This window comes from Carassius gibelio, chromosome B15 (genome assembly GCF_023724105.1).
Source record: "Carassius gibelio isolate Cgi1373 ecotype wild population from Czech Republic chromosome B15, carGib1.2-hapl.c, whole genome shotgun sequence".
Classification (NCBI taxonomy): domain Eukaryota; kingdom Metazoa; phylum Chordata; class Actinopteri; order Cypriniformes; family Cyprinidae; genus Carassius; species Carassius gibelio.
Genome location: NC_068410.1, coordinates 28,024,329 through 28,049,428, shown reverse-complemented (window position 1 = coordinate 28,049,428; position 25,100 = coordinate 28,024,329). Strand labels below are relative to the sequence as shown.

The 25,100-nt window shown below is 39.4% G+C and overlaps 1 protein-coding gene and 1 non-coding gene across 7 annotated transcripts in view; one reads left to right on the top strand and one right to left on the bottom strand.

Annotated features, from left to right (window-relative positions):
- Nucleotides 1-2,069: 2,069 nt before the first annotated feature.
- The window catches only part of nek3 (NIMA related kinase 3), a 36,777-nt gene continuing 13,746 nt past the window's right edge, over nt 2,070-25,100 (top strand). For 2 of the 6 annotated variants that reach the window (XR_008157112.1, XM_052576145.1), the window contains exons 1-13: nt 2,072-2,463; nt 2,564-2,657; nt 2,741-2,838; nt 3,019-3,102; nt 10,743-10,810; nt 10,897-10,983; nt 11,066-11,120; nt 17,491-17,691; nt 20,904-21,012; nt 21,142-21,312; nt 21,587-21,721; nt 22,529-22,610; nt 22,701-22,771. Coding sequence is in view for 4 of the 6 variants with exons in the window: in XM_052576145.1 (XP_052432105.1) it covers nt 2,347-2,463; nt 2,564-2,657; nt 2,741-2,838; nt 3,019-3,102; nt 10,743-10,810; nt 10,897-10,983; nt 11,066-11,120; nt 17,491-17,691; nt 20,904-21,012; nt 21,142-21,312; nt 21,587-21,721; nt 22,529-22,610; nt 22,701-22,761 (1,362 nt within the window). In the remaining 2 variants the exon portion in view is untranslated. Of the gene's footprint in view, nt 2,464-2,563; nt 2,658-2,740; nt 2,839-3,018; nt 3,103-10,742; nt 10,811-10,896; nt 10,984-11,065; nt 11,121-17,490; nt 17,692-20,903; nt 21,013-21,141; nt 21,313-21,586; nt 21,730-22,528; nt 22,611-22,700; nt 23,793-25,100 lie in introns of those variants that run through there. The other 4 variants (XM_052576146.1, XR_008157113.1, XM_052576147.1 and 1 more) reach the window with 4 other exon arrangements.
- LOC127973195 (U7 small nuclear RNA) lies at nt 11,914-11,967 on the bottom strand. Its single transcript, XR_008157255.1, has one exon. It is a non-coding gene; the product is annotated as a U7 small nuclear RNA (small nuclear RNA).

Sequence of the window (25,100 nt, the reverse complement as noted above, 5' to 3'; positions counted from 1 at the left end):
TTATGGGGTATTGTGAAGAGGAAGATGCAATATGCCAGACCCAACAATGCAGAAGAGCTGAAGGCCACTATCAGAGCAACCTGAGCAGTGCCACAGACTGATCGACTCCATGTCACACCGCGTTGCTGCAGTAATTCAGGCAAAAGGAGCCCCGACTAAGTATTGAGTGCTACATGCTCATACTTTTCATGTTCATACTTTTCAGCTGGCCAAGATTTCTGAAAATCCTTTCCTTGTATTGGTCTTAAGTAATATTCTATTTTTCTGAGATACTCAATTTGGGATTTCCTTAGTTGTTAGTTATAATCATCAAAATGAAATGAAATAAACATTTGAAATATATCAGTGTGTGTATAATCAATGAATATAATATTGAGTGAATGGATTTAGTGAAATAAAGCAATTTTTTCATGATATTCTAAATATATGACCAACATCTGTATTTGTAAAATATAAATTAAGTCATTTAAATAATTTAATGTTTGTATATTCAAAGCTTTATTTTTAAAACATTAACCTCATAAAAATTGTATCATGAAATGCATTAATGCTACCTCTGTGTCTTGTTAAAAAAAAAAGCCTAAATATTTATTAATGGCATTTGTGCTGTGCCATTATATGCCATGAAAAGATGAGTTGTTGATTCTTCCTGATTGTGGCCTATTATTTTAATTACATTTATTGATTAATAAAAAAAATGTAATAAAAGTTTAGCGATCAAAAATTTTGGCAAAAAAGATGGCATACAAATGGCATTACAAGGTGTTTTTTTTTTTTTTTTTTTTTTTTTTTATAGCTTTGAGTCAAATATTGCCTTATTATGGGAAGGTTAATTTTTGTCATTGAGCAGATGTGTACCTATTTTATTTATTTTTTAAATATGACCACAAGTATTCATGAAAAGAAATGTTATCTTGTAGAGTCCTTAAAAATGTAATGTTACATTTTAAAAACTAACTGCAAACATTTATGCAAATTATAAACTATTAAATATATAAATCATGCGATACTGTACCATTGAACACTGAAGTGTTTTGAGGGCTAAGCTAATGAGGCCAATGAAATACAAATACTAATCATCCTCATTTTTTATTAAATCATTCTTTCATTTCACTAATGTATATTTATTATTATTATTATTATTAATGATAATAAACACAATTTGTCATTAATAATGCTTACATTATAAGATGTGCAAATTCAAATGCAGCATATATTTAATAACTGCAGTTGCCCGATATCCAATAACATTTTCAAGACGATATGAAATACGTTTAATGTTATTACAGAATATATAGGCTAGAGTTTTAGTATTAAATACATCCGAAAGGTCATCTAAAATTACCATTATTACCCCATCACCCCCAACCCCCAGTGAATTTTGGTCATTCCCACTAGTACAAACAAGAGTAATTCTGATATGTTTCAAGAAAATTTCAAGTATCTGCTGTCAAGCGATCCTAGGATTATGCCTCATCAGAGTCTGAACCAAGAGGTTTAAAAGTGGTTTTGGTATGGCGATTTCTGAGTGTGGGGGCGCTGGTTAGAGGGGTAATCCAGTGCCAAAATGCAAACACTTGATTAGAAGTATGCAGATAAAATGTACTTTTTAGGACACTAAGTACTCTCTATTACGTATAATAAGCACCACCAACAACTGCACGAACTGTTTATATCAAACTTTACTACATACTTTTTCTGCCATCTAGTGAATAAACGTGGGCACAGTCATGGCAGAACCATTGCATAGGCAATGCAATACATCCAGAGGGAGCTTTCTGCTTCAGAAACAGAATCATTCATTTTCAAGGCGCTTTTAAATATCAGGACGGATTAATTAATTAATTAGTTATTTAATTAAATAAAATCTGTACACGATAGAATGTGTATGCGTTGAAATATACAGGTATATATAAATATATATAAAGTAATCATAGACATCTAATTGGACCATTCCGACCAGCGCTGATACAAATAGCACAGCACTTGATGCTATATTTGTCTAGCATTCGAAAATGTGTTTGGCACTGCGGTCCACGCTACACAGGTCAAAGGCGTCATCACTACGTCATATAACAATACGGAAGTAAAACTATCGCTTTATACCTGATTCAAAGTAATGGTAATACTTGGGAGGCCTATCTCCTGCCCCGACGAAATACGTCCTTTATCTAGTTTTGCACTGGTTAAAACTATTTCGAAAATACAGAAATATATCGCCATTCAGTTGTCTGGTGTTCTGTATCTCGACCAGGTGAATAACTATAATTTGTTTCGCAGTGCTGCGCTAGAAAAGAAGAAAAACGTTTAAGCATTTAACGTTATTCTGTGTCTTTACTCGCTATTATGGATCAATATTCATTAGTGAAAGTTATTGGCCAAGGGTCTTTCGGTCGAGCTCTTTTGGTTCAGCCAATAAACGGAGAGCAAAATTATGTTATGAAGGAAATACGACTGCCAAAGGTAATGAAAGCTCAGCATTTTTTATTTATTTATTTTATATTACAGTCTATATTGATAATACTTTTAAAATGCATGAAAGAGTTCCTGTATTTATTCATAGGATGATTCTGGGATAAGAAACAGCAGAAGAGAAGCTGTGCTTCTGTCCAGAATGAAGCATTCAAACGTTGTGGCATTCATAGACTCATTTGAAGGTGTGTCAGGGTGTTTTATATGCTGTAAATGACAAATTTCATTAGATCAAAAGTCAGGAACATAATGGACCCTCTCTTTTCAGCTGATGGTCATCTGTACATTGTAATGGAGTTCTGCAGTGGTGGAGATCTTCTTTTAAAGATACGGCAGCAAAAAAATGTTCTGTTCACTGAGGATGTGGTATGACAAATATGACGGCCTGTTCTCAAAATAATTCTTAACATTTTTAAATATCATATCTTATTTTTGTAATGAGTACATACATAAACTTGATAGTAAGTTTGGGATATCAAGAATAAGGAGTTATTATGTTGGGTTATTTTTTTGCAGTTTTTAAGGAGTGTCATTTCTTTGTTGTAGATCCTGAAGTGGTTTGCACAGATGTGTCTAGGCACCAAGCACATTCACGACAAGAGAGTACTTCACAGGGATTTAAAATCAAAGGTACTTGTTTTTGTGTTTGGTCACTTTATAAAAAAAAAAAAAAAAAAAAAAAAAAAAAAATATATATATATATATATATATATATATATATATATATATATATATATATATATATATATTTGTTATTTATGTTGCAGAGGAAACATTAGGTTGTAAAAATCAGGCCTGGTTCTACGGGGGTGTTAAGCAAAGTGTTGTGCTAGTTACTAAGAAATAGTAACTAGTTACAGTAACTAGTAACTACAGTAACTCAAAAAGTAGCTCAATTACTTTGTTGATTACTCACACCAAAAGGTAATGCATTACTGTTAAAAGTAACTTTTTAGTTACTTTTTTAAAGAACATTCTTTAATGTTCCCATTAATGCCCTTTTATGCATTATGGTCTATACAAACAAACATACAATCCAAAGAAAAACATACAATGCGTGGCAACTGTGTTGCAATCCGTCCCCTCATTTTATAAACCGTGCTCATGAATTCTTAAACCGTTCCATCGGTTAAAAATTTTTCAATCAATGCGCTCAGAGAATTGAATCCGTACCCATGAATTCATTAACCGTGCGCACGCTTTCGCAATCCCATCCCTCGGATTTGTAAACTCACGGCTTTGTGGCTCCGTCCCCATTGTAATGTTTGCTCACTGGCTAAACTATATTACAGATGTAATTACTGGAACCGACACGGAGCTTTCTTCACTGTGTGCTTTTATTAGCCTTACTTTCTCTAATCTCGCGGGATGCGAGATTTGCCCGAGGGCTACGGTGTCACTTTTAGGACATACAGTATTAGTCAGGATGTTACATCTCCCTTCTCAAGAAAAAAAACTAAATAAATGGCATTACCCAAGCACACACAACATTAATACTGCGAACATAACAATTGTGCTAAATGGACATATAAACGGTCTGACAAATACAGTCTGTAGGTTAGCGTCATTGCTGTGATGTAAACAGGTACCAGGTAGCAGTTAAATGACATACGACATGTGCACCAATAAGTCATTAGTTTTAAGTCAGAAATAATGTTTTAATTTCCCATGTTATTCAAGTAACTTAAAGGTGAAATAGTTGTGTAAGAAAAACAGAACAGGCAGTTAAACTGATTGCACAGTGTTTCAGAAGTAGTATGCAAGTAACAGGTATTAATAAAACATGAAAACACCTTTCTCTTGTTTCCTTTTTTTTTTTTTTTTTTTTTTTACAAGAGACAACAACAACAACAGCTGAAGTGCAACTTTACAATATTCAGATTTTTTTTTTTTTTTTTTTTTTTTAGGGCAGCGATCTGCCTGCACCCTTTACATTATAGGTCAAGGATTTGTCTTGGCCTGGAGATGCGGCCAAACCTTGTTGTGTAATTGGGCTTTTGTTGGTTAGTTGGTTGTGGATGGTCCGCAGGTTCGGGGTGTGGTGGCTGTGTGTTATTGGTGTGTGTGTCTGCATGCTGTGTGTCTTTGGTGTCTTGAGCATCTCTGCTGTCACGGAGGTGCCAACGGTTGCACCGTAGAGTCTGTCCATCTTCTGTCTGGATGCATGTTGTGTTACCGCTGCAGGTCTCCAGGAGCCATCTTCCTGACGGAAACGAATGGGTGTGCCGGCAGGTAGGTGAGGCAGTGGCCTGGTGCCTCTGTTGAAGTATGCTTGTTGGCGGTGTTGACATGCCTTTCGTCTGTTTTGGACAGCTCTTTGAGATGCTACCTGTGGCTTCAGATGCCTACTGGTCGCTGGGAGTATGGAACGCAGTCGTCGGCTCATCAGAAGCTGGGCCGGTGACTGAAGGTTGTCAACTGGAGTGTTCCTGTACTCCAGCAGAGCGAGGTAGGGGTCTGTGTTTCCAGCTTTTGCTTTGTCCAGGATGTGCTTTGCTGTCTGGACGGTCTTTTCAGCAAGGCCGTTGCTCTGTGGGTGACGTGGACTTGTGGTGGTGTGGGTGAAGTCCCATGCATTTGTGAAGCGGCGGAACTCCTCAGAGCTGTAGCATGGTCCGTTTTCACTGATGACTGTCTCTGCGATGCCGTGACGAGCGAACGCTGACTTAAATTTGGCAATTACTGCAAGTGAAGTGGTATTTGTGAGCTGCTCCATTTCAAAGAATCTACTGTAGTAGTCTACAATGAAGTTTTGAGTGTTCCACGTGAAGAGGTCTGTGCCTACCACTTGCCATGGTCTCTCCGGTATGTCATGGGACCAGAGTGGTTCTTTGGGGTTAGCATCACGTCGTTCCTGGCATATACTGATTCGGATTCATTGGATTCTACAATCACTCTCTGGCCGTACATGTATTCGTGAAAACGCTTACAGCCAAATAAAACTGCATAAAGTTCCTTCTCTATCTGAGTAAAATTCACTTAGGTGCTGTTGAGTGACTTGGAAGCATAAGCAATGGGTTTTTCGTCCTGAAGCATGACAGCGCCGAGGCCACATTTTGAGGCGTCTACTTGGAGTCTCAGTTCTTTTTGTGGGTCGAAGTATGCGAGCAAAGGGTGGTCTGTTATCAATTTTTTCGTCTGCGTGAATGCTTTGTCATGGTTTTTGTCCCATAAAAATTCACTGTCCTGCTTCAGCAGTTGTCGTAGTGGTGCGTTTATCTCGGAGAGGCGTGGTGCGAATCAGGCCAGGTAGTTAACCATCCCAAGAATGGTTTCTAACTCTCCTCTACTTGTGGGTGGTTGCATGTCTTTTATCACTTTCACCTTCGCTGGGTCTGGCTTGACACCTTCTCGCAAGAGCGTGTGGCCAAAGTAGCTGACCTCTGATACACATATTTGGCATTTATCAGGATTTAACCTTACTCCTCTTTCTCTTGTGCGTTTCAGCATGGCCCTGAGGTTGTTGTCGTGTTCAAGCTTTGTCTTGCCGAAAACGAGTATGTCGTCGATGATGGCAGCTACACCTATGAGGCCTCTCATATGTCTCGACGACGCGCCTTTGGAATTCGTCTTGAGCTGAATTGATTCCGAATGGCAGCCTCAGGAACCTGTATCTGTCAAATGGGGTGTTAAATGTTGTTAATAGGGATCACATTGTACTCAGCTTTATGGCCCAATAGCCTGATCTGGCATAGAGGACACTGAAGAACTTCGCTCCGGCGAGCTTTGTGGTGACATCCTCTAAAGTCGGTAAGGGGTAGTGTGGCCTTTTAATCGCCTTGTTGAGGTCTCTGGGGTCCAGGCAGACCCTCAGCTTGCCAGTCTGGGGTTTTTCTACAACAACAAGAGCATTAACCCATTCTGTGGGCTCTGTCACTTTGCAAATTACTTGGCTCTCTTCCATCTTGTCGAGCTCTTTTTTCAGTCTGCTCGCAGAGCGATCGGTACTCTTCATGGTGGGTAAACTACTGGTGCGGCGTGTGGGTCAACATGGAGGTTGCACTCCCCTGGAAACTCTCCTATGCCCTGGAATATGTCTGTGTATTCTTTAAGGAGGCGGTTTTCTATCGGTGCATGGTTTCGCTTCTTCCTCGGCCACTGTAAGTATCAGCTTGATTAAATTAAGGTCTAAGCTAGCTCTCATCCCTAGGATGGGGGGTGCTTTGGTGTCCACTATGTAGAATTCAAGCACAATGGAGGTGTTTTTATACTTGCACTTTAGATGACAGGTGCCTTTCACTTTCAGGAACTCACTGCCATATCCTGAGATTTTTTGAGTGGTTGGTTTTATGGCAGTGCAGGGTTTCCCATACATTCATTAATTTGTGGCGGCCCGCCACAATATCAACGCTGACCGCCACGGATTGATTAAGATTTTAAAACTATTTAATATGGGTACAATTGTATTTTATTGTAGATCTGCGCGCTGCTTGCTCCCTCCCTCTCAAACTGACAACGGAGGCACGCGCGACTAGCCCCTCCTTTTCGAATACGATCTGAATCAAAACATGAGCATGCGTTAGTTAGAGGATGGATTGTTGCCGATGCTTAATGCTTATTTTTTTTCTAAATATCGATAAACAAAATGAAATGACGGCGTTTCCATTAACCGATGTTATGCGACTAAAACGTCATTTTTTTTCCTCTCGCGAAGTTTGTGAGTTTGAGTGTGTGTGTGTGTATATTATTATAGGTGCACCCTAGTGATTCAGGACAAGCTAAAAACACGGTTTGGAAAATGGATTCATGGTGTACTGGCTCATTGTATACATTTTTCTACATTTCGAACACAAACAAAGTTACGGACCGCAGCTCTGATTGGTTGATTTCTTACCGGGAGCGGTCCGTAACTGCAAATGGCAACAGGACCACTGGGAGGAGCCAGAGGAGCTTGATTTTTTTCACAGATTATCTGTCTCATATTCTACTGTCAGGACATAATGACAGGTTTAACAAATATGTAAAAAAATATATATTTACAAAAGTTACCTACTGCAGCTTTAAGGTATCTGACACTAAGTGTTGGCAATGGAAATGTGTACTTGTCAAAAAAAAAATATATATATATATATATATTTAACTTAATCCCCCCCCGGTCCCCAAACACCACACCACCACAAATAGAATCTAATTATGTGGGAAACACTGCAGTGTCTCTGAACAGTCTTTCAAATATCTTTACTGGAATTGCATTGGTTTGTGCGCCAGTGTCCCGATTTCAATATCAGCATAAGCTTGTTCGTTACATTTTCCTGTGTTTTCACTTTTGAGTCCGTCAATAAAAAGTTCTACCTGCTCATCTTCAGTGTCTTCATCCATCGTGTGAATCACTTTTCTCGTGTGGTTGTTTGTATGTAGTTTTGACTTACAGGCCTTTGCAAAGTGATTGAATTTTTTGCATTTCATGCATTGCTTGCCTTTAGCTGGACAGGCGCCGTCTTTGGTCGTGTGCAGGCCGCCGCATCTATCACATTCTCTTTGTGCAGTGGCAGGCTCTTGGCCTGGCTTTGTGACTCGTGAGCGCTGATCTGTGTCCCTGTCTTCGGGCTATGGCTTGTACAGCGTCGAAATTCGTGGGCACGATTTGTTAAACCGAGGGAACAGTTTATGAATTTGTGTGTAGCCTACAGTTTATGAACTGACAGGACGGATTGCAAAACCATCGCCACGGAATGTTTTTTTTTTCTCCTAGAGGTGACGTGCGGGGCTCCGTAAATTCGAACCAGAAAGACACAGCTCACATTTGACAAAAAGGTTTTTGTCTTTATGTTCAACTAAAGTTAAATAATGAGCATAATGAGAAACTTGTGTTGCTCTTGCATCGACTCACCATGACTGCCGCCGCACATACTTGAATAAACGGAAACACGCCCACAGTGCGTCTTGTGTTTACAGTGGTTGGCATCCACCAAACCTACAATGCATCGCTGCTGCAAACAGGTTAAGCTAAGCTTCCCTTCAGCCAAAATTTATTAATTAATTAAAGTAACGGACAATGCACCATGTGGTAACGGTAAAAGAGTTAATTTATTTAAAAAGTAATGCGTTACTGTCAAAAATAACTGCGTTACAGTAATGCGTTATTAATAACGCGTTACTGCCCAACACTGGCTAAGCACCTTCAAAAGAAATCAAAAGCACCCTCAGTTAAAGTTGTATTTTATTGCAGATTTGGCAAACTATCCAGTGCGTCATAGTTGGAGTTCTGGAGATCAATTTCTATTTAAATATGTTTTTGTAGCATTGAGCAATGTAGCTAATCACAGTCATATCTGATGCTCCAGAAGGAAACAAGATGCAATAATTTGAAGATCGAGGTAAATTGTACTTAATTTGTGTACCGGGAAACATACAAGTATCTTCTGTTGCTTACGAAGGGCAGAACTAAATGGTAAAAAAATTATATTTCAACAAAATAAGACAAATTTGGCCATCTTCATCGTGTTCAAAAGTTTTCACCCCCCAGCTCTTAATGCATTTTGTTTCCTCCTGGAGCATCAGTGAATATTTGAATCTTTTTAAATAGTTGTGTTTGAGTCCCTCAAATGCCCTCAGTGTGATAAGATGTAACTCAAAACCATAAAGTCACTGCTTGAAAGGGTTCAAATATGCAAAGATGCTGGAAAACTGAAGAATCTGCAGGACCTTAAAGATTTTTCTGAAGAACGCTGCTCAGTTTAACTGTTCAGAACAAACAAGGGACTCATGCACAACCATCACAAACCAGAAAGACAGTCAAGGATCATCAGGTAACAGAACACGGTACTAAGAACCAAGGGTTCCCAAACTTTTGAGTGGGGTTATTTTAATAATTTCAGCTTTTTTTTTTTTTGTCTTGTGGACTAAATGTTAATATCCTTTATGTACAATATCTTACTTAGGACAGTACTAAATAAAATATAACATGCATTTAGTATGATCTCTCTTATTTTTTTTAAAATTACTTGGATTTTCACAGATTCTGCAAAGGGTGCCTAAACTTTCGAGCCCCACTGTGTGTGTGTGTGTGTGTGTGTGTGTGTGTGTGTGTGTATATATATATATATATATATATATTATTATTATTATTATTTTTTTTTTTTTTTTTTTTTTTTTTTTTTTTTTGAGCTGTCAAACAATTTATCTCAATTAATCACATCCAAAATAAGTTTTTGTTTGCATTATATATGTGTGTGTCTACTGTTTATATTTATTTTTTATATATAAATACAATACAAGTTGTGTATATATATTTAAATTGTAAATATATTTATTTTTAAATTGAAATAATAAATATACACAGTACACATATATTACGTAAACAAAAACGTATTTTGCATGCGATTAAACTTGATTAATCATTTGCCAGCGATAAAGATAGAGCATCCTCTGTGATTTGATTCTGGAGCTGGCCTGGTAAGAAGGGAAGCCCAAAGTTATTGTTTGCACATTTTTCAGCCCAAATATTCTGCCCTTCAAAGTCAAGCTAAAACTATACCAACCAACCAATGATGAAGGGGTTCAGGAGGAAATTGTGATGAACACATTTTTTATTCATTAGATACAAAAAAATAAATATATATATATAGGATAAATTATGATTTTATTATCATATTGTTTCATAATGTCATTGTGGCCTTTGTTTTGGCTGTGGAAGCATGGTTGCAGGCCTTGTCCTGAACATTTTCCTGTTTATTTTTCCCATTTATTTAGACAAATAACTGACCAACAAAAATGCATTAAAATTAAGATACAAATCATACCAAACGAAATCCGTTCCAAAGAAAAGAATTCTTCAAACAAAACATATGAAGTGGTCAAAAAATGATGTCTGACCCACTTCCCTTCTGTACTGCCTTATGATTTATCTCCCCTTATCTCCCCTTATGACATTTACAATTTTCTTAATTGGAAAATTTAACTAAACAAAACACAAACCAATGATATGTAAACATAAATAATATTAAACAAAAAAACACTTTTTTAAATGGCTACAGCATTTATACATTAAAATTACTTTTCAATTATGTGATTTAATTTCTAACTTTTATTGTTTAATTAATTTCTTAGGGCATAAAATAAAAATTTAAGTGTGATACAACTGTCCTGGTATATGAACAGTTACAAGACCTGATACCAGATTTTGGATATCAGTCCACCACACCATCACCATTTGATTGCCTTCGAAGTAGAAAGTTGTCACAAGTAGAAGCACCATCCTGGAACTTCTTGTGAATTAATGAAAGATTTTATTTCATGCAGTGCTGGTTTCCTTCTCATTTTCATTACAGAATATTTTCTTGACAGACAGTGGAACTGTGAAGTTGGGGGATTTTGGTTCAGCATGTTCTCTTAACAGGTATTCGGCATTTTTTCCTCTTTTTGTGTATAAAATTCTCTGCACAAATATAATAATTTGAGTAATTTTATATGTATTTCTGCAAGCGCAAAAGCATACGCTCAGACCTATGTGGGTACTCCGTATTATGTGTCTCCAGAAATATGGGACAACAAACCTTACAATAATAAAAGGTACAGTTTTGTGGATATTACAGCAATTCCCTCAGCTTTACATTTCAGGTTACATTTGTACTAAAATTCTTGTATATTACAGTGACGTCTGGTCTCTTGGCTGTGTCTTGTATGAACTTTGCACACTCCAACATCCGGTATTTTCCTCTTAATATACTGAATTGTATAGCAACAGTGGTTTTTACATCAAACAATGTAAAATGTTAGGCTAATGATTAGGGGTGTGATGAGACACTTATCCCACGAGACAAGACACAAGACCTTTCATGAGAATTAGACAAGATTTTTAGACTTTTTTAATGAAATCCTCAGTGATTAACTATATTGGGGAAAATAGTATTTTATTTAACTGAAAAACACAAAATGCAAAAAAATGTAGGTGCGTTTTGAAATCAACTTGTACTTTATGAAATTAAACATCTATTTTAATAAATTTCATGCAGTAATAAACAACATGTAAACACTGCAGAAGGTTTAGCCACAAACTCAACTGACAGGCAAGTGATTGCACAAAATTCTAAATAGTATAAATACAAATAAATGATAAACAACACAAATATCGCTTTAAAGTGAAGGTGAACCAGTCAGTCAAATTAATTATTTAGTAAACTGATTTCCATTTCAGTATATTAAATTTTTTTTTTTTCTGTTTAATTGTTCTGTATTATTTTTTTCTCTGTTTTTATTTATAATTTTTTACTAAATTTAACTTCTTTTTAATAGTTAAATTACATTTATTCATTTAGCTGACGCTTTTATCCAAAGCGACTTACAATTGCTATATATATGTCAGAGGTCGCACGTCTCTGGAGCAACTAGGGGTTAAGTGTCTTCCTCAGGGACACATTGGTGTCACACAGTGGATTCGAACCCGGGTCTCTCACACCAATGGCATCTTGTCTTATCCACTGTGCCAACACCACCCTAAGAAGAGGTTTCCCTTTAAAGGAAACCTACTGGACAAATACTAAAGAGCAAATATCTAAAAATTACATTTTATTAATTAAAAAGTATGTCTAATTAATTAATCATGAAACGTATAAATTTTCACATCAATTTATTAAAAGTTTAACAAAAATTACGTATTTAGGGCCCTAGGAAATATTTTAGTTTTTCTCACTATATTATTTATATTTTTATTCTTACCAAATTCTGTGTTTTAGCATGTCTTATTATTTGAATGTATAAACAACTTAATTTATTAATATATATTTTTTAAGTAGCCAATAATTTTTTTTCCACATACATTGTTTATTTTTCTGTATTTACTGTACATTTGTTGGTTATCAGATGAAGGCATAAAACATTCATTTCATTTATTTTTTAATTATTGAAAATTAAGCTAACTTTATTTTTGGCAAAAAAGGGAGTTTACTATTCAAATTAAAACATGGAAGAAGCAGAACAGTTCTGGTATTGTTGTTCATGTGTTTACGTTCTCATTTAGTGAGACAGCAAACACTGAAATCACCATGAGCGTCAGGCGCACTTCTACTGGGAAATGAAACCATGCATCTGCACCTTTCATTAACAGAGACACGCAGAACATATCGAGTACATATTTAAATCGACTTTTGTGGCTTTATATTTACAGATGCATATCGTGATTTTATTTAAGTGTAATGACCTACTTTTGATTAATTACAGAAGTTTGACAAATTAAGTGACATTCCAGATTAAACTTTGAATTCTATTTTTATGACTACCGTATTTTCTGAACTATAAGTCACACTTTTTTTCCTAGTTTGGCTGGTCCTGCGACTTATAGTCATGTGCGACTTATTTATCAAAATTAATATTACATGAACCGAGAGGAATGAACCAAGAGAAAACATTACCGTCTACAGCCGCCAAAGTGCGCTCTATGCTGCTCAGTGCTCCTGTAGTCTACACTAAGCAGCATATAGGGCCCTCTCGCGGCTGTAGACGGTAATGTTTTTTCTTGGTGCTTGGTACTAAATAAATGCGACTTATAGTCTAGTGTGACTTATATATGTTTTTTTCCTCATCATGATGTATTTTTGGACTGATGTGACTTATACTCAGGTGCGTCTAGGTTACGTATGTAAACCTGGTTCCCTGAAGGAGAGAAGGGAGTCGTTACATCAGAAAGAGGCTGATGAATGGTGTTCTCGCCCGAGAGCCCTATCACCTTCGAGTGGTAACAAAACGAGCCAATGGTACACAGAGTACCTTGGTCTGCGGAATTTGCATTGCAAGCTCCGCCCCAGTGTGTGGGTATGTAAGGAGCAGCGTGAGCAACTCGCACTCAAGTCTTCGCTGGGGAGCCGAGCCTAGTGACCTGGCCGTTCAGTGGAACAGTTATGTGGCAAAGGGATGTAACGTCTCCGTCCCCTCCTTCAGGGAACAAGGGTTACATATGTAACCTAGACGTCCCTTTCAGTCGGTCATGTTCTACGTTACATCAGAAAGAGACTGGCGAATGTGGTCCCTTACAAAACCCCACATGGCTGTCTTCCAGTGGCCCTTGTGAGTGATAGCAACCTGTCGTGAGGCCAGCACGAGTGAGGGCCTACAGCTGAGACAAAATACACTGTGCTGCATATTCCAGCTGGACATATGCTAGCAGGCTGCCTGCTTGTAGGAGGACTTACAAAGGCAGGTATCAACTGAAAGCTGGTGATACACATGAACTCTGAGGTTCCAGCCCGCAGGGTGGAAGTTTCAACGACAGAGCTGGCAAGGTGGTTGTCAAGGGAAAGACACATGCCATGAAGAGACTCACTGTGGAAATACACACGTGGGATTGCCATAAAAGGGGAATCACACCACATGGAGGCACCTAGTCCCACACAGGGCTGACTGATAGGGCATGCACGCAAGTGTTGGACATCAACAGTGCTCGAGGAACCTAGGGTTTGAACTGAGGAACTCACCTGAGAGGAATAGCGCAACCATTCCAGTCCGTGGAGTGGAATTGTGCAGCAAGTAGATTGTAGGGGTGCTCCGATCACGATCGGCCGATCGTTATGCGCATCTCGTCAGTAAAGCCGGTTTTCTAATCAGCGGTTAATTCCATCAGGTGCGTGATTTCACATAGAGCAGCTGTTACTACACAGAGCCATTGTTAAATGAGAAGATGCGCCAAAAAACGCTGAAAATTAACGTGATATGCGCATCCTCTCTATTAACAACGGCTCTGTGTAGTAACAGCTGCTCTATGTGAAATCAGCACCTGATGGAATTAACCGCTGATTAGAAAACCGGCTTTACTGACGAGATGCGCATAACGATCGGCCGATCGTGATCGGAGCACCCCTAGTAGATTGACACCAAGCAGGTCCTTATTGGCCCGAAGGGGCGAGTACCCAGGAGGACATGGGCTCTACACGGAGATTATAAAATCTCGTAAATGTGTTAGGTGTAGCCCAGCCCGCAGCTCTACAGATAACAAAGAGCTGGACTGAGGTCCTAAGGCACTGAGTTCTGTCCATGTAAGTGCGAAGCGCACGTACTGGACAGAGCAGTGCCAGGGCTGGGTCTGCCTCATCCAGGGGCAACGCTTGCAAGTTCACCACCTGACCTCTAAAGGGAGTGGTGGGAACTTTGGGCATGTATCCAGGCTGGGGTCTCAAAATAATGTGAGAGTTGGCCGGCCCAAATTCCAGGCATGCTCCATCCACTGAAAATGCCTGCAGATCCCCGACCCTATTCACCGAAGCCAAAGCCGTTAGCGCTACTGAGAGCAAGGGTTCGAATAGAGCCCTCTGCAGTAGCGATAGAACCACTGCGAGGTCCCAAGAGGGAACTTGCTGAGGGTGAGGTGGATTGAGCTTCCTGGCCCCTCTCAGGAACCTGGTGATCAGATCATGCTTCCCAAGAGACTTACCATCAACAGGGTCATGGCGAGCCAAAATGGTGGCCACATAGACCTTCAGACCTTCACATAGACAAAGAGGTTCCACTTCAAAGCAAAGGCGTGTCTGGTAGACAAGGCTCTAGCTGAAGTGATGGTAGTTACCACCTGAGGTGGCAAGGTACCTAAACCTTCCGTGACCCATCCAGAACCCACACATGTAGGTTCCAAGACATGGGTGCCAGAGGGTGACCGTCTCTGAGAAGGAAGGTCTTTGGAATTGGCCAGGGAGGGGCTGTTGCGAGGAGTACAAGTTCGAGGAACCAGGTTGGACTGGGCCAGAAAGGCACAACGATGAGGACCTGCTCCTTGTCCTCCCTGATCTTGCACAACGTCTGTGCAAGAAGGCTCACTGGGGGAAAAGCATACTTACACAGGCCCAACTGCCAACTGTGCGTAAGAGCGTCCGTGCCAAGGGTGCCCTCGGTCAGGGAGTAAAACAGCTGGCAGTGGGAATTTTCTGGAGAGGCAAACGGGTCTACCTGAGCGTTTCCGAAGTGTTCCCAAATCAGCTGAACCGACTGGGGGAGTGAATGGCACGAAGAGACCTCAGATGCTTCTGACTCCACAAGAGGAGATGTGAGCAAGTTGCGACATGCGGTTGGAGCATAGACTTCCCCTGACAGTTGATGTACGCTATGGTCACAGTGTTGTCCGTATGGACCAGAACGGTACGGACCAAGCCGTACTGCTAGCAACTCAAGGCAATTTACGTGCCACTGAAGACAGGGTCCTGTCCAGGAACCTGATGCAGCATGCCCCTTGCACATGGCACCCCAGCCCATGGCAGAGGCATCTGTTGACACCACAACATGTCTGGACATCTGCGGCTGGGGTGAAGGCTGCTGTTGTGCCCGAGCCAGAGTGGAGGAGACCACGGGGGCGCCCTCGCAACAAGCAGGCTGAAGTGGCTGCGCCGACGACAGTGTGGAGGTAGCAGCAGGCAGCCGGGGCAGGATGTGTTTGATGGCCTCAGACTGCGTCTAGGTGGCAAAGAACTGCTGCGCATAATTCTGCACCACATCAACGCAAGGCGGAGGTGCTCTAAGGACAAGGTTGCATTGCAACAGAATGCTCCACTTGGGGAATCCCAGCATAGCGCTTAGCCGCTCTGCAATGAAGGGCAGTGAAGGCAGAGGAAGCACCAGAATTGATTCGGGCAGTTAAAGGTGCCTTCCATGAACTGGTAACTTCCTGGTGCACTTCTGGAAAGAAAGGAACCAGCGGGGGTGCTCGGTACAGGGTGGAGGATTCCACTCAAGTCCAATGCTCTCAGCTGCCTGGGAAAGCATGGCTGTCAGCTCGGGATCAGACTCTGGCAATGCTGGCACTCCTGTGGGCACTGATCATTTGGATCAGCAGCTGAATCCTCACCTCCTGAGAACTCAAGCCCGCCTTGTAATGCGGCGATTGACATTAGATCTTCCTCCCAAGCCCAGAATGAGAAACTCGTTTTTGGCATTTTGAGGGGGGTGTGGCCCGAGGAGGCTGACTCATCGGGGAAGCCCACACGGTAACCCTCAGATCATCCTGGCCACCAGCCGAAGTAGCCCTCTTATGAGAAGAGGAGCTAGAATGGGGTGTGGCAGAGGGGAACTCTATACCTTTTAAGGTATCGAGCCTCAATCTTAAACACTGAGATGGTCATGTCCCTGCAATGAGAACATGAGTCATCCACGAACGCAGTCTCAAAGTGCTGAAAGCCCAGACACGACACAGCGATCACGAGGAGCTATATATCCACTGCACCCAGAAACACAAGGGCGAAATGACATCTTTAAAAATATGCATATTCAACCCGTTTACTCTTTTAGTGAGAGAAAAAAGCTCTTTCAGTGGTGCTGAAGCGCTCAGGGGAACGCGGGAGCTGAATGAAGGAAGCCCAGACAAACCGCTAAATCGCACTGTCACATCAACACCAGCTGACTCGCTTGTAAACACTCCAGTGAAAGCAGCAAGCGATGTGCTTGGCTCTGAAGCGAAAGCTTGAGTGCGAGTTGCTCACGCTGCTCCTTATATACCTGCACACTGGGGCAGAGCTTGCGATGCAAATTCCACAGACCAAGGTGCTCTGTGTACCATTGGCTCTTTTTGTTACCACTCGAAAGTGAGTGGGCTCTCGGGCAAGAACCCCATTCGTCAGTCTCTTTCTGATGTAACGTGGAACATGACTGACTGAAAGGGAACATATCTTACATACCACCACTGATGAAAGGGCCAGTGTAATGGAAATATATTTGAAAGGACTGGGTGATATTCACATTCTCGCGAGACCAGTCAGATCTTGTGAGATCTCGTGCCACTTTTCACACCCCTACTAATACATGGAGCAACTTTTTTTTTTTGCCAGGCAACTTTTTTTTAGCAATGTTGTTTGGACACTTTCCCATTGAGAATTGGTAACAAATTTCTATATGGATACTGTAGATTGGTCATTGGCCCTGTATCTCACCTGGTTGCCTGTTGATGGCAACACTGTCCAAAGTTGCCGGCAACATTGCCCAAAAGGTTGCCCCGTGTATAATCATCACCATTTGAGTTGCACTGCCAATTACTATGTGTTTTGGATGTTAAGAACACCTGTCCTTACATTTCCTGTCTTCTTTTACTATCAACGTTCCCTTCATTAGTTTCAGTCAAGTAGCTGGAAGAGCCTGATCTTGAAGGTGTGTCGTGGGACATATGCACCTTTACCCAGTCACTTCTCCTATGAGCTCCACTACCTCATCAAAAACATGTTCAAGACTAACCCTAAAGACAGACCCTCAGTACACACAATCCTTAGCTCTCACCGTGTGTCTCGACTGCTGCATAAACACCTGGTACCAGAGGTACATCAGCTCATTCTTTAATTAAATTATATTAAAAAAACATATTCTTAACCAGCTGCATCAATTATTTAATGGAGTGATACAGAAGGATCATGAAAACAGAATAATTCAGATTTACTTTAGAAAAAAAAACATACTGCACTGCTATAATTAATGTTTTACATCAAATAAAAGTCATGTAGTGCAGCCAAAAGGCAAAAATTTGAAAGGGAAAGAGTATAAATTAGGAAATCATGAAGAGGACTGCCATGACTGGGTGTCAAAGTCAATATGTCTCTTTAAATATGTGACCCTCTCTGTGAAATCCAGGCTAAAGTCTCAAATCTAATGAGATAACAAGCATCAAAGTTAATTTGACATGGTCTTTTTCAGTTATAAAGATATAAATGTTAGATATTCACAGAATGTTCTTTACCTTATGAAGGATAATTTTATATAGAAAACAGTAAATCACAAAAAAAAGACTAGCTGGGTTTTGTTACGATCGATCACAGGAAACGATACATCCAGAAGCAGTGTGTTTAATGGGTAATCCAAAATCAGTATCCAAACAGGCAAGAGGTCATAACCATATAATCAGTCCAGAAACAAAACAAACAAGAAACTAGGAACTAGAAAACACGAGGGAACATGAGAAAACCAGGTGATGGGAAAACAAGGACTCTATGACACAGACATAAAACAGACCAGTTTATATAGACAGGATAACGAAGGAAGTGGAGACCACTGAATGCAATAACAGGTGTGCAATTAACCGTGATGAAGGGACAAAGCTATGTGGGAAATGTAGTGCCTGAGGTGGGGTGACTATGGGGAAGTGAGACCACTAGTGGACACCCAGGGAAACACAGACCAGACACCGTGACATTACCCTCTCCTCTACGGAGCAACTACCAGATGCTCCATCGAACACAAAACAAACCAGGAGGGAGGTGGACTGGTGGAGGATAAGGGGGAGGGACGGAGGGCCAGGTCCATAGCAGGAAACAGAGACAGGAAGTGAAAAAAAAAACAACCACAAGGAAACCAGGAGGGAGGTGAACCGGCAGAGGACCAGGGGGAGGGATGGAGGGCCTCGGGAAACCGAGACAGGAAGTGAAAAAACAAAACAACAACCACAAGGAGACCAGGAAGGAGGAGGACCGGCAGAGGAAAAGGGGGAGGGATGGAGGGCCAGGTTACTAGAGGGAAACAGAGAGAAAACAAAAAACAAAACAACAACAAAACAAGAAGGCCAGGAGGGAACAGAAAGTCCAGGGCCGACAGGGCAGGAATCCAGGGTGGAGCAGGTGGAACTGGAGGTGTGCAGTCAAGACAAAAGCCCACCAGGGCGGCGCAAAAAACCACCACAGCCGTGCGGTCGAGACAGAAGCCCACCAGGGCGGTGCAGAAGACCACCACAGCCCTGCGTCGAGACAGAAGCCCCCCAGGTCGGCGCAGAAGACCACCACAGCCGTGCGGTCAAGACAGAAGCCCCCCAGGTCGGCGCAGAAGACCACCACAGCCGTGCGGTCAAGACAGAAGCCCACCAGTGATGCGAAGAAGACCACCACAGCCGTACGGTCGAGACAGAAGCCCACCGAAGGCTGCGCCGAAGACCACCACGGTGGGCACCACTTGACTGGATTCAGGAAGATCAACTGAGACTTGACTTTTTTCAGAAAGATCAATGGTGACTTGACTCTGCTAATGAAGATCAGTGGTGATTTGACTTTGCTCATGAAGATCAACGGTGACTTGACTGGACTCAGGAAGATCAACGGTGACTTGACTTTGCTCATGAAGATCAACGGTGACTTGCCTTTGCTTATGAAGATCAACGGTGACTTGGCTTTGCTCATGAAGATCATAGGTGACTTGCCTTTGCTCATGAAGATCATCGGTGACTTGACTTTGCCTATGAAGAACACTGGTGTCTTTACTTTGCCCATGAAAAACACTGGTAACTTGGCTTTGCCCATGAAGATCAATGGTGACTTGACTTGACTCCTGAGGTCTAACTGTGGTAGTGCTTAACTCACGAGTATTAATTGTGTCTTGACCTGACTCTGGAGGGTCATCGGGGACCTGACTCGGCTCTGGAGGGTCAATGGGAAGTGGGCAGTGGTGCTGGTCTGGCGTCCATATTGTGCAGTGGCGCTGGGCTGGCGGTCCTCCTGTCTGGAGACACCAGTCTAGAGTCGTCCATCACACCTGGAGAGACAGGTGTGGTTAGGGTATCCCACTGAGACCAATGTCGTAGGTACATTATGAACCGCTCTTTATTTCCCTCTCCAGCACAGGGTTATGCAGACCGGCATTGAAAAAGTATTTCAGGGCCGCATCATTATACCCCATTCCTACCGCCATGGCCCAGAACTTTTGCGCTAAGCCACCAACCTCATTCCCCTCTTGACGGAGGGTGGTTAATCTTAGGAATCTCGCCCTCTGCTCCTCCATACTGGCTGGGGAACGGATATGAAGTCCCACAACGCTGGATCTGGACATGATGGAGTCCTTCTGTAACGATCGATCACAGGAAACGAGAGATCCAGAAGCAGTATGTTTAATGGTTAATCCAAAAATATTGTATCCAAACAGGCAAGAGGTCATTAACCATATAATCAGTCCAGAAACAAAACAAACAAGAAACTAGGAACTAGAAAACATGAGGGAACACGAGAAAACCAGGTGACTGAAAACAAGGACTCCATGACACAGACAGAAAACAGACCGGTTTATATAGACAGGATAACGAAGGAAGTGGAGACCGCTGAGTGCAATAACAGGTGTGCAATTAACCGTAATGAAGGGACAAAGCTATGTGAGAAATGTAGTGCCTGCGGTGGGGTGACTATGGGGAAATGAGACCACTAGTGGACACCCAGGGAAACACAGACCAGACACTGTGACAGGTTTTCACAGACAGAGTCACATATCCAGTCATTTTACCTATTGACAAGACTAAGTTAATTCAGGAAAAATGGCATGTGTTGCAACTTTCCCAAAAATGATAACATTTAAGAACTGGCAATTCAACATAAAATATTTACAGAGAAATATCCAAGAAAAAAATATTTACAAAATATACAAAGAGTATATTTCTAAGAATTAATAGTTAGTTAAACTATGTGACGCTTGTTGTTAGATTTTTATCATGGACTGTCTTATTCGTCACTGACTCTTAAATTATATTATGGTAGGTCTTTATTTCTCTCTGTTTTACTGGACAGAAAAAGGAACTGGTGCAAGAACGAACACACCACTGGAAGAGAGAGGAAGGAGAAAAAGTGGCTATGTTTTTAGGACAGAAGAGTTTAGTGACCACAACTTCCACTGAAGGTCAATAGTTAATTTATCTATTAAACATCACTAGTCCAGATCTGCTACACATTAACTAATTCCTAATTTTAGGTACAACCTGTAGTGAATCAACTGAACTGATCAAGTTATTTGTTCATTTGTGATCAGGAACTTTGCAAGAAGAACAGTCTACTTTTGAAAACAACTGCATTGATGACCCAGCTTCTCGTAAGAGGTGGGCAGTCGGGACTTGCAATACCGTGATGGGGGTCCTAAGAAATGCTGATATCATTTCCACTGGTAGCATGGAAAATGCAGAACAGACTGATCTTATTTCAGGTACTGAAGCACTGATATGTAGAATGGAATTACCCTGATTATTGGATATACAGTATATGTTGGTAGTTGTTTGAGCAACACTTTATAACATAAGTTACATGTACTTACTATAGTATTAACATTAAATCATGCATAATTACATGCAACAACCCAAACCCAAACCCTGATTCTAACCCTAACCCTATAGTAAGTACACGTTGTTAATTAATATTACTCAATATTTAAATGCATAATTAAACTGTAACAAGTTTTGTGTTCTCTTGCTCTGTTATAGAGGCTGAGTATGTGGAGACCCAGGAAAGACGAGTGAGGAAACAGTGGGACAAAGATCCACCTGAGAGACTCCTGAGCATTTTGGAGAAAGTGCAGCTCTGTTATGGCTTTGAGACTTACACTTTACGTAGAGATGGTCAGTCGGTCAGTCTGCACACATCAGATACACAGAGATTTCACATTCAGAACAGCAAAGTTAACAATTTATTATAAGAATTACATAGAAACAGACACCTACCATGATGCATAATCATTCTAACTATTGTATTCCACATTATCATAATATTGTAAATATATATATATATATATATATATATATATATATATTCTTAAAAATTATAAACTTCATATTGTGAACTAATTCCCACTAAACACTTATTTTGGGAAATTGGCATTTAAATCTTATTTTAAAAATCACTTATTTTAAATTTATTTCATTGCTTAATGGCAAAGCTGAATTTTAGCAGCTGAATTTCATCAAGCCTTAACTGTATCTTTTTATCCTTGAGAAATCATTCATACTACGCTGATTCAGCAAGAAATATTTCTAATTATCAATGTTTAAAACCATTGTGCTGCTTAATATTGTTATGGTTTACCAATACCATAACTGTCATACCTTTTTCTTGCATTATTTGATGAATAGAAGGAACATGATTCCGCTGTGTACACGTTTACACTGATAATAACCACAGCAGAGCAATGTGGAGTAAACCATTTTAAGCCACGTCACTGCAGTAGATACAAAATATCAAAGCAAAATTCAGTTTTTATGAGCGATAACTAATCTATTTATATTTCTTTTTAGATTTATATATCTATATGTTAAAATGTTAGCTGGTAATGTGATCTAATGCTGTCTTCTTTAAAGTAAATGTGTAACACATGTAGTGCTTATACATAATCAATCTGATTATTTTTTCATCATGTTCTTTGATCCCAGAGCATGGAGACAAAGTGGATGGCCCTGAGATGATGATCACAGACTACAGTAGACTGGAGCCACGCTCAGATGATGAAGATACGTGAGTTTCTCTATTTTCCCTCTGTTAGTACATATATCTCCACCAAGGCCATTGTTTAATATAAACCACACATTGCTCTCCTGACTGCAGGGATTTTGAAGAGGAGTGTCCATATGACTGGATAAATGAACTGGAGGAAATGATGAGCTAGAGAAACTTAAGTGAGTTATTGTATGTGTTGTACTTGAACATACCATTTTTTTTGTATTCACTGAGTTTATATATACACATCATTTTATCTAGAGATTGGGTTTAGTTTATTTTGAAGATTAAGACACTTTATGTGTGATTAAACAGGTTCTTTTCATAATTATAAAAAAGAAGCTGGAAAAGTTGAGTGACTAAATAAACAAAACATAAAGAAATGCATATTGAATCTCACTTGTCATAAACAGGACTGGGTCATATTTCACTTGAAAATGAAAAGAAAACAATTAATCATGATTCGCCTAAAAAGACTAGATTTCATTTATGCAAATTATAATTTCTCTCTCTCTCTCTTTAAAATGTTTTATTTTAATTTTTTGGATGTAAACTTTCGATCCACTTCAAATGTTCACAACTGTATACCGTATATGTATAAATGTAATTTTTTATTTACTTTTTTAAACATTTATTTTTGTTTTGTTAAGAAGGTTGAAAAATGTGCTTCCTTGTATTACCGTTAGGTGGACTATAGAATATGCAAATTAAACTCTTGCTGGGAATTTTTTTTGCTCAAAAAAAAGTTGTCGCTTTTTGATTTTAGGTCAACTTTAATGTAAACTTTTGATTCATTTCAAATACATATATAATCATTTTTTTATTTTTATTTTTATTTTTGGTTAAGAAGGTTGCATTACCACTAGGTAGAGTATAGAATGTGCAACTGAAGATTTTGTAAAAACTTTTTTTTAAGTAGTCATTTAATATGGACTTTGTAGTGTTCCAATAAACCATGTTAAAACTATTCTAGTATTATGCATTTATTTTCCAAATTTGTGAAAGCAGCCACTAGTGGTTTCTGGCAGCTGCCAGAGTTCGTAGCAAATGCCACGGTCTTTCTCGCTGTAAAAATTACACTGTTCTGGGTGGCGTTTTAAAAAAAGATGATGCAAAGTTCCCACAAATGTATTATTATTATTATTATGAATATGTCTTATTATTATTATGACACAGTCTTTCTCGCCGTTTCTGCTGTTTCCTCAGTAAAAAAACTACACTGTGTATACTGTATCCTTATAACCTTACTGTTGTCACATTTCCCTGGTTAAATAAACATTACATTAAAAAAAGTCTAAAAAAAAATATAGTTTTTATTTTTACACTATGTAATATTCTGTTTATCAAAACAAATAAATATATTCAAGTTAGTATTTTTACGTTTATTCCAAAATATTAACAAAAGGCAGTAACAATACAAACAATATATTTTATTTGTCAACTGATGTTCAGCTGTTCTTTTCAACTTAACCATATATATATATAAATTTTAATATACATTTGTATTTTTTATTATTTAAAAAAAAAAATTACCATCGTTTTGGTGCCCCGCATGGTGCGGCGCCCCTATGCACCTCATATGGCGCATACCCACTTTTTGCGCCACTGTGTTGGTCCACTGTGTTTTTTGAAAACCAAAGTCACTGCACCCGCTTACCAAGAAGTTTTGGAGCACTTTATGCTTCCTTCTGCTTACAAGCTATTTGTAGATACTGATTTCATTTTCCGGCAGGATTTGGCACCTGCCCACACTGCCAAAAGCACCAAAAACTAATTAAATGACCGTCGTGTTGGTGTGCTTGACTGGCCAGCAAACTCACCAGAGTTGAACCCCATAGATTCTCTATGGGGTATTGTCAAGAGGTAAATGAGAAACAAGAGACCAAAAAAATGCAGATGAGATGAAGGCCACTGTCTAAGAAACCTGGGCTTCCATACCACCTTTTTAAAAAAAAAAAAAATTATTGATCTTATGAAGTATTCTAATTTGTAGAGATAGTGAATTATATATATATATATATATATATATATATATATATATATATATATATATATATATATATATATATATATATATATATATATATATGGCAGTTTAAGTCATTTTAAAGGCTATTAATGGCTTAGGTCTATTTTTATAGCAACAACAACAACAAAAAAAAATTACAGTATATTAATACTTCTTTGTAAATTATTATTTGAAGTAACAAAACCATGCTTAATTTGCAGTAACTATGGCTACAAGAATGACTATTTGTCTTATTGTTAAAACCATGGGTAATTTTCGTAAGGGAACCTGAAAAAAAAAAAAAAAACTTTCACAGGAATGTGCCTGAAAGTTATAAACGGGCCTTGTTTTTACCTAAATTATTTATAATTTATTTTAATATGTATAAAAAATTTATAAGGTTTGCATTGTAGGTAACACCCAAATGAACACATTACAATTGTTTTATGACTGCAAGTCTTTCTCAATTTTGAGCTTCTCCATTTAACTAGGCATTATAA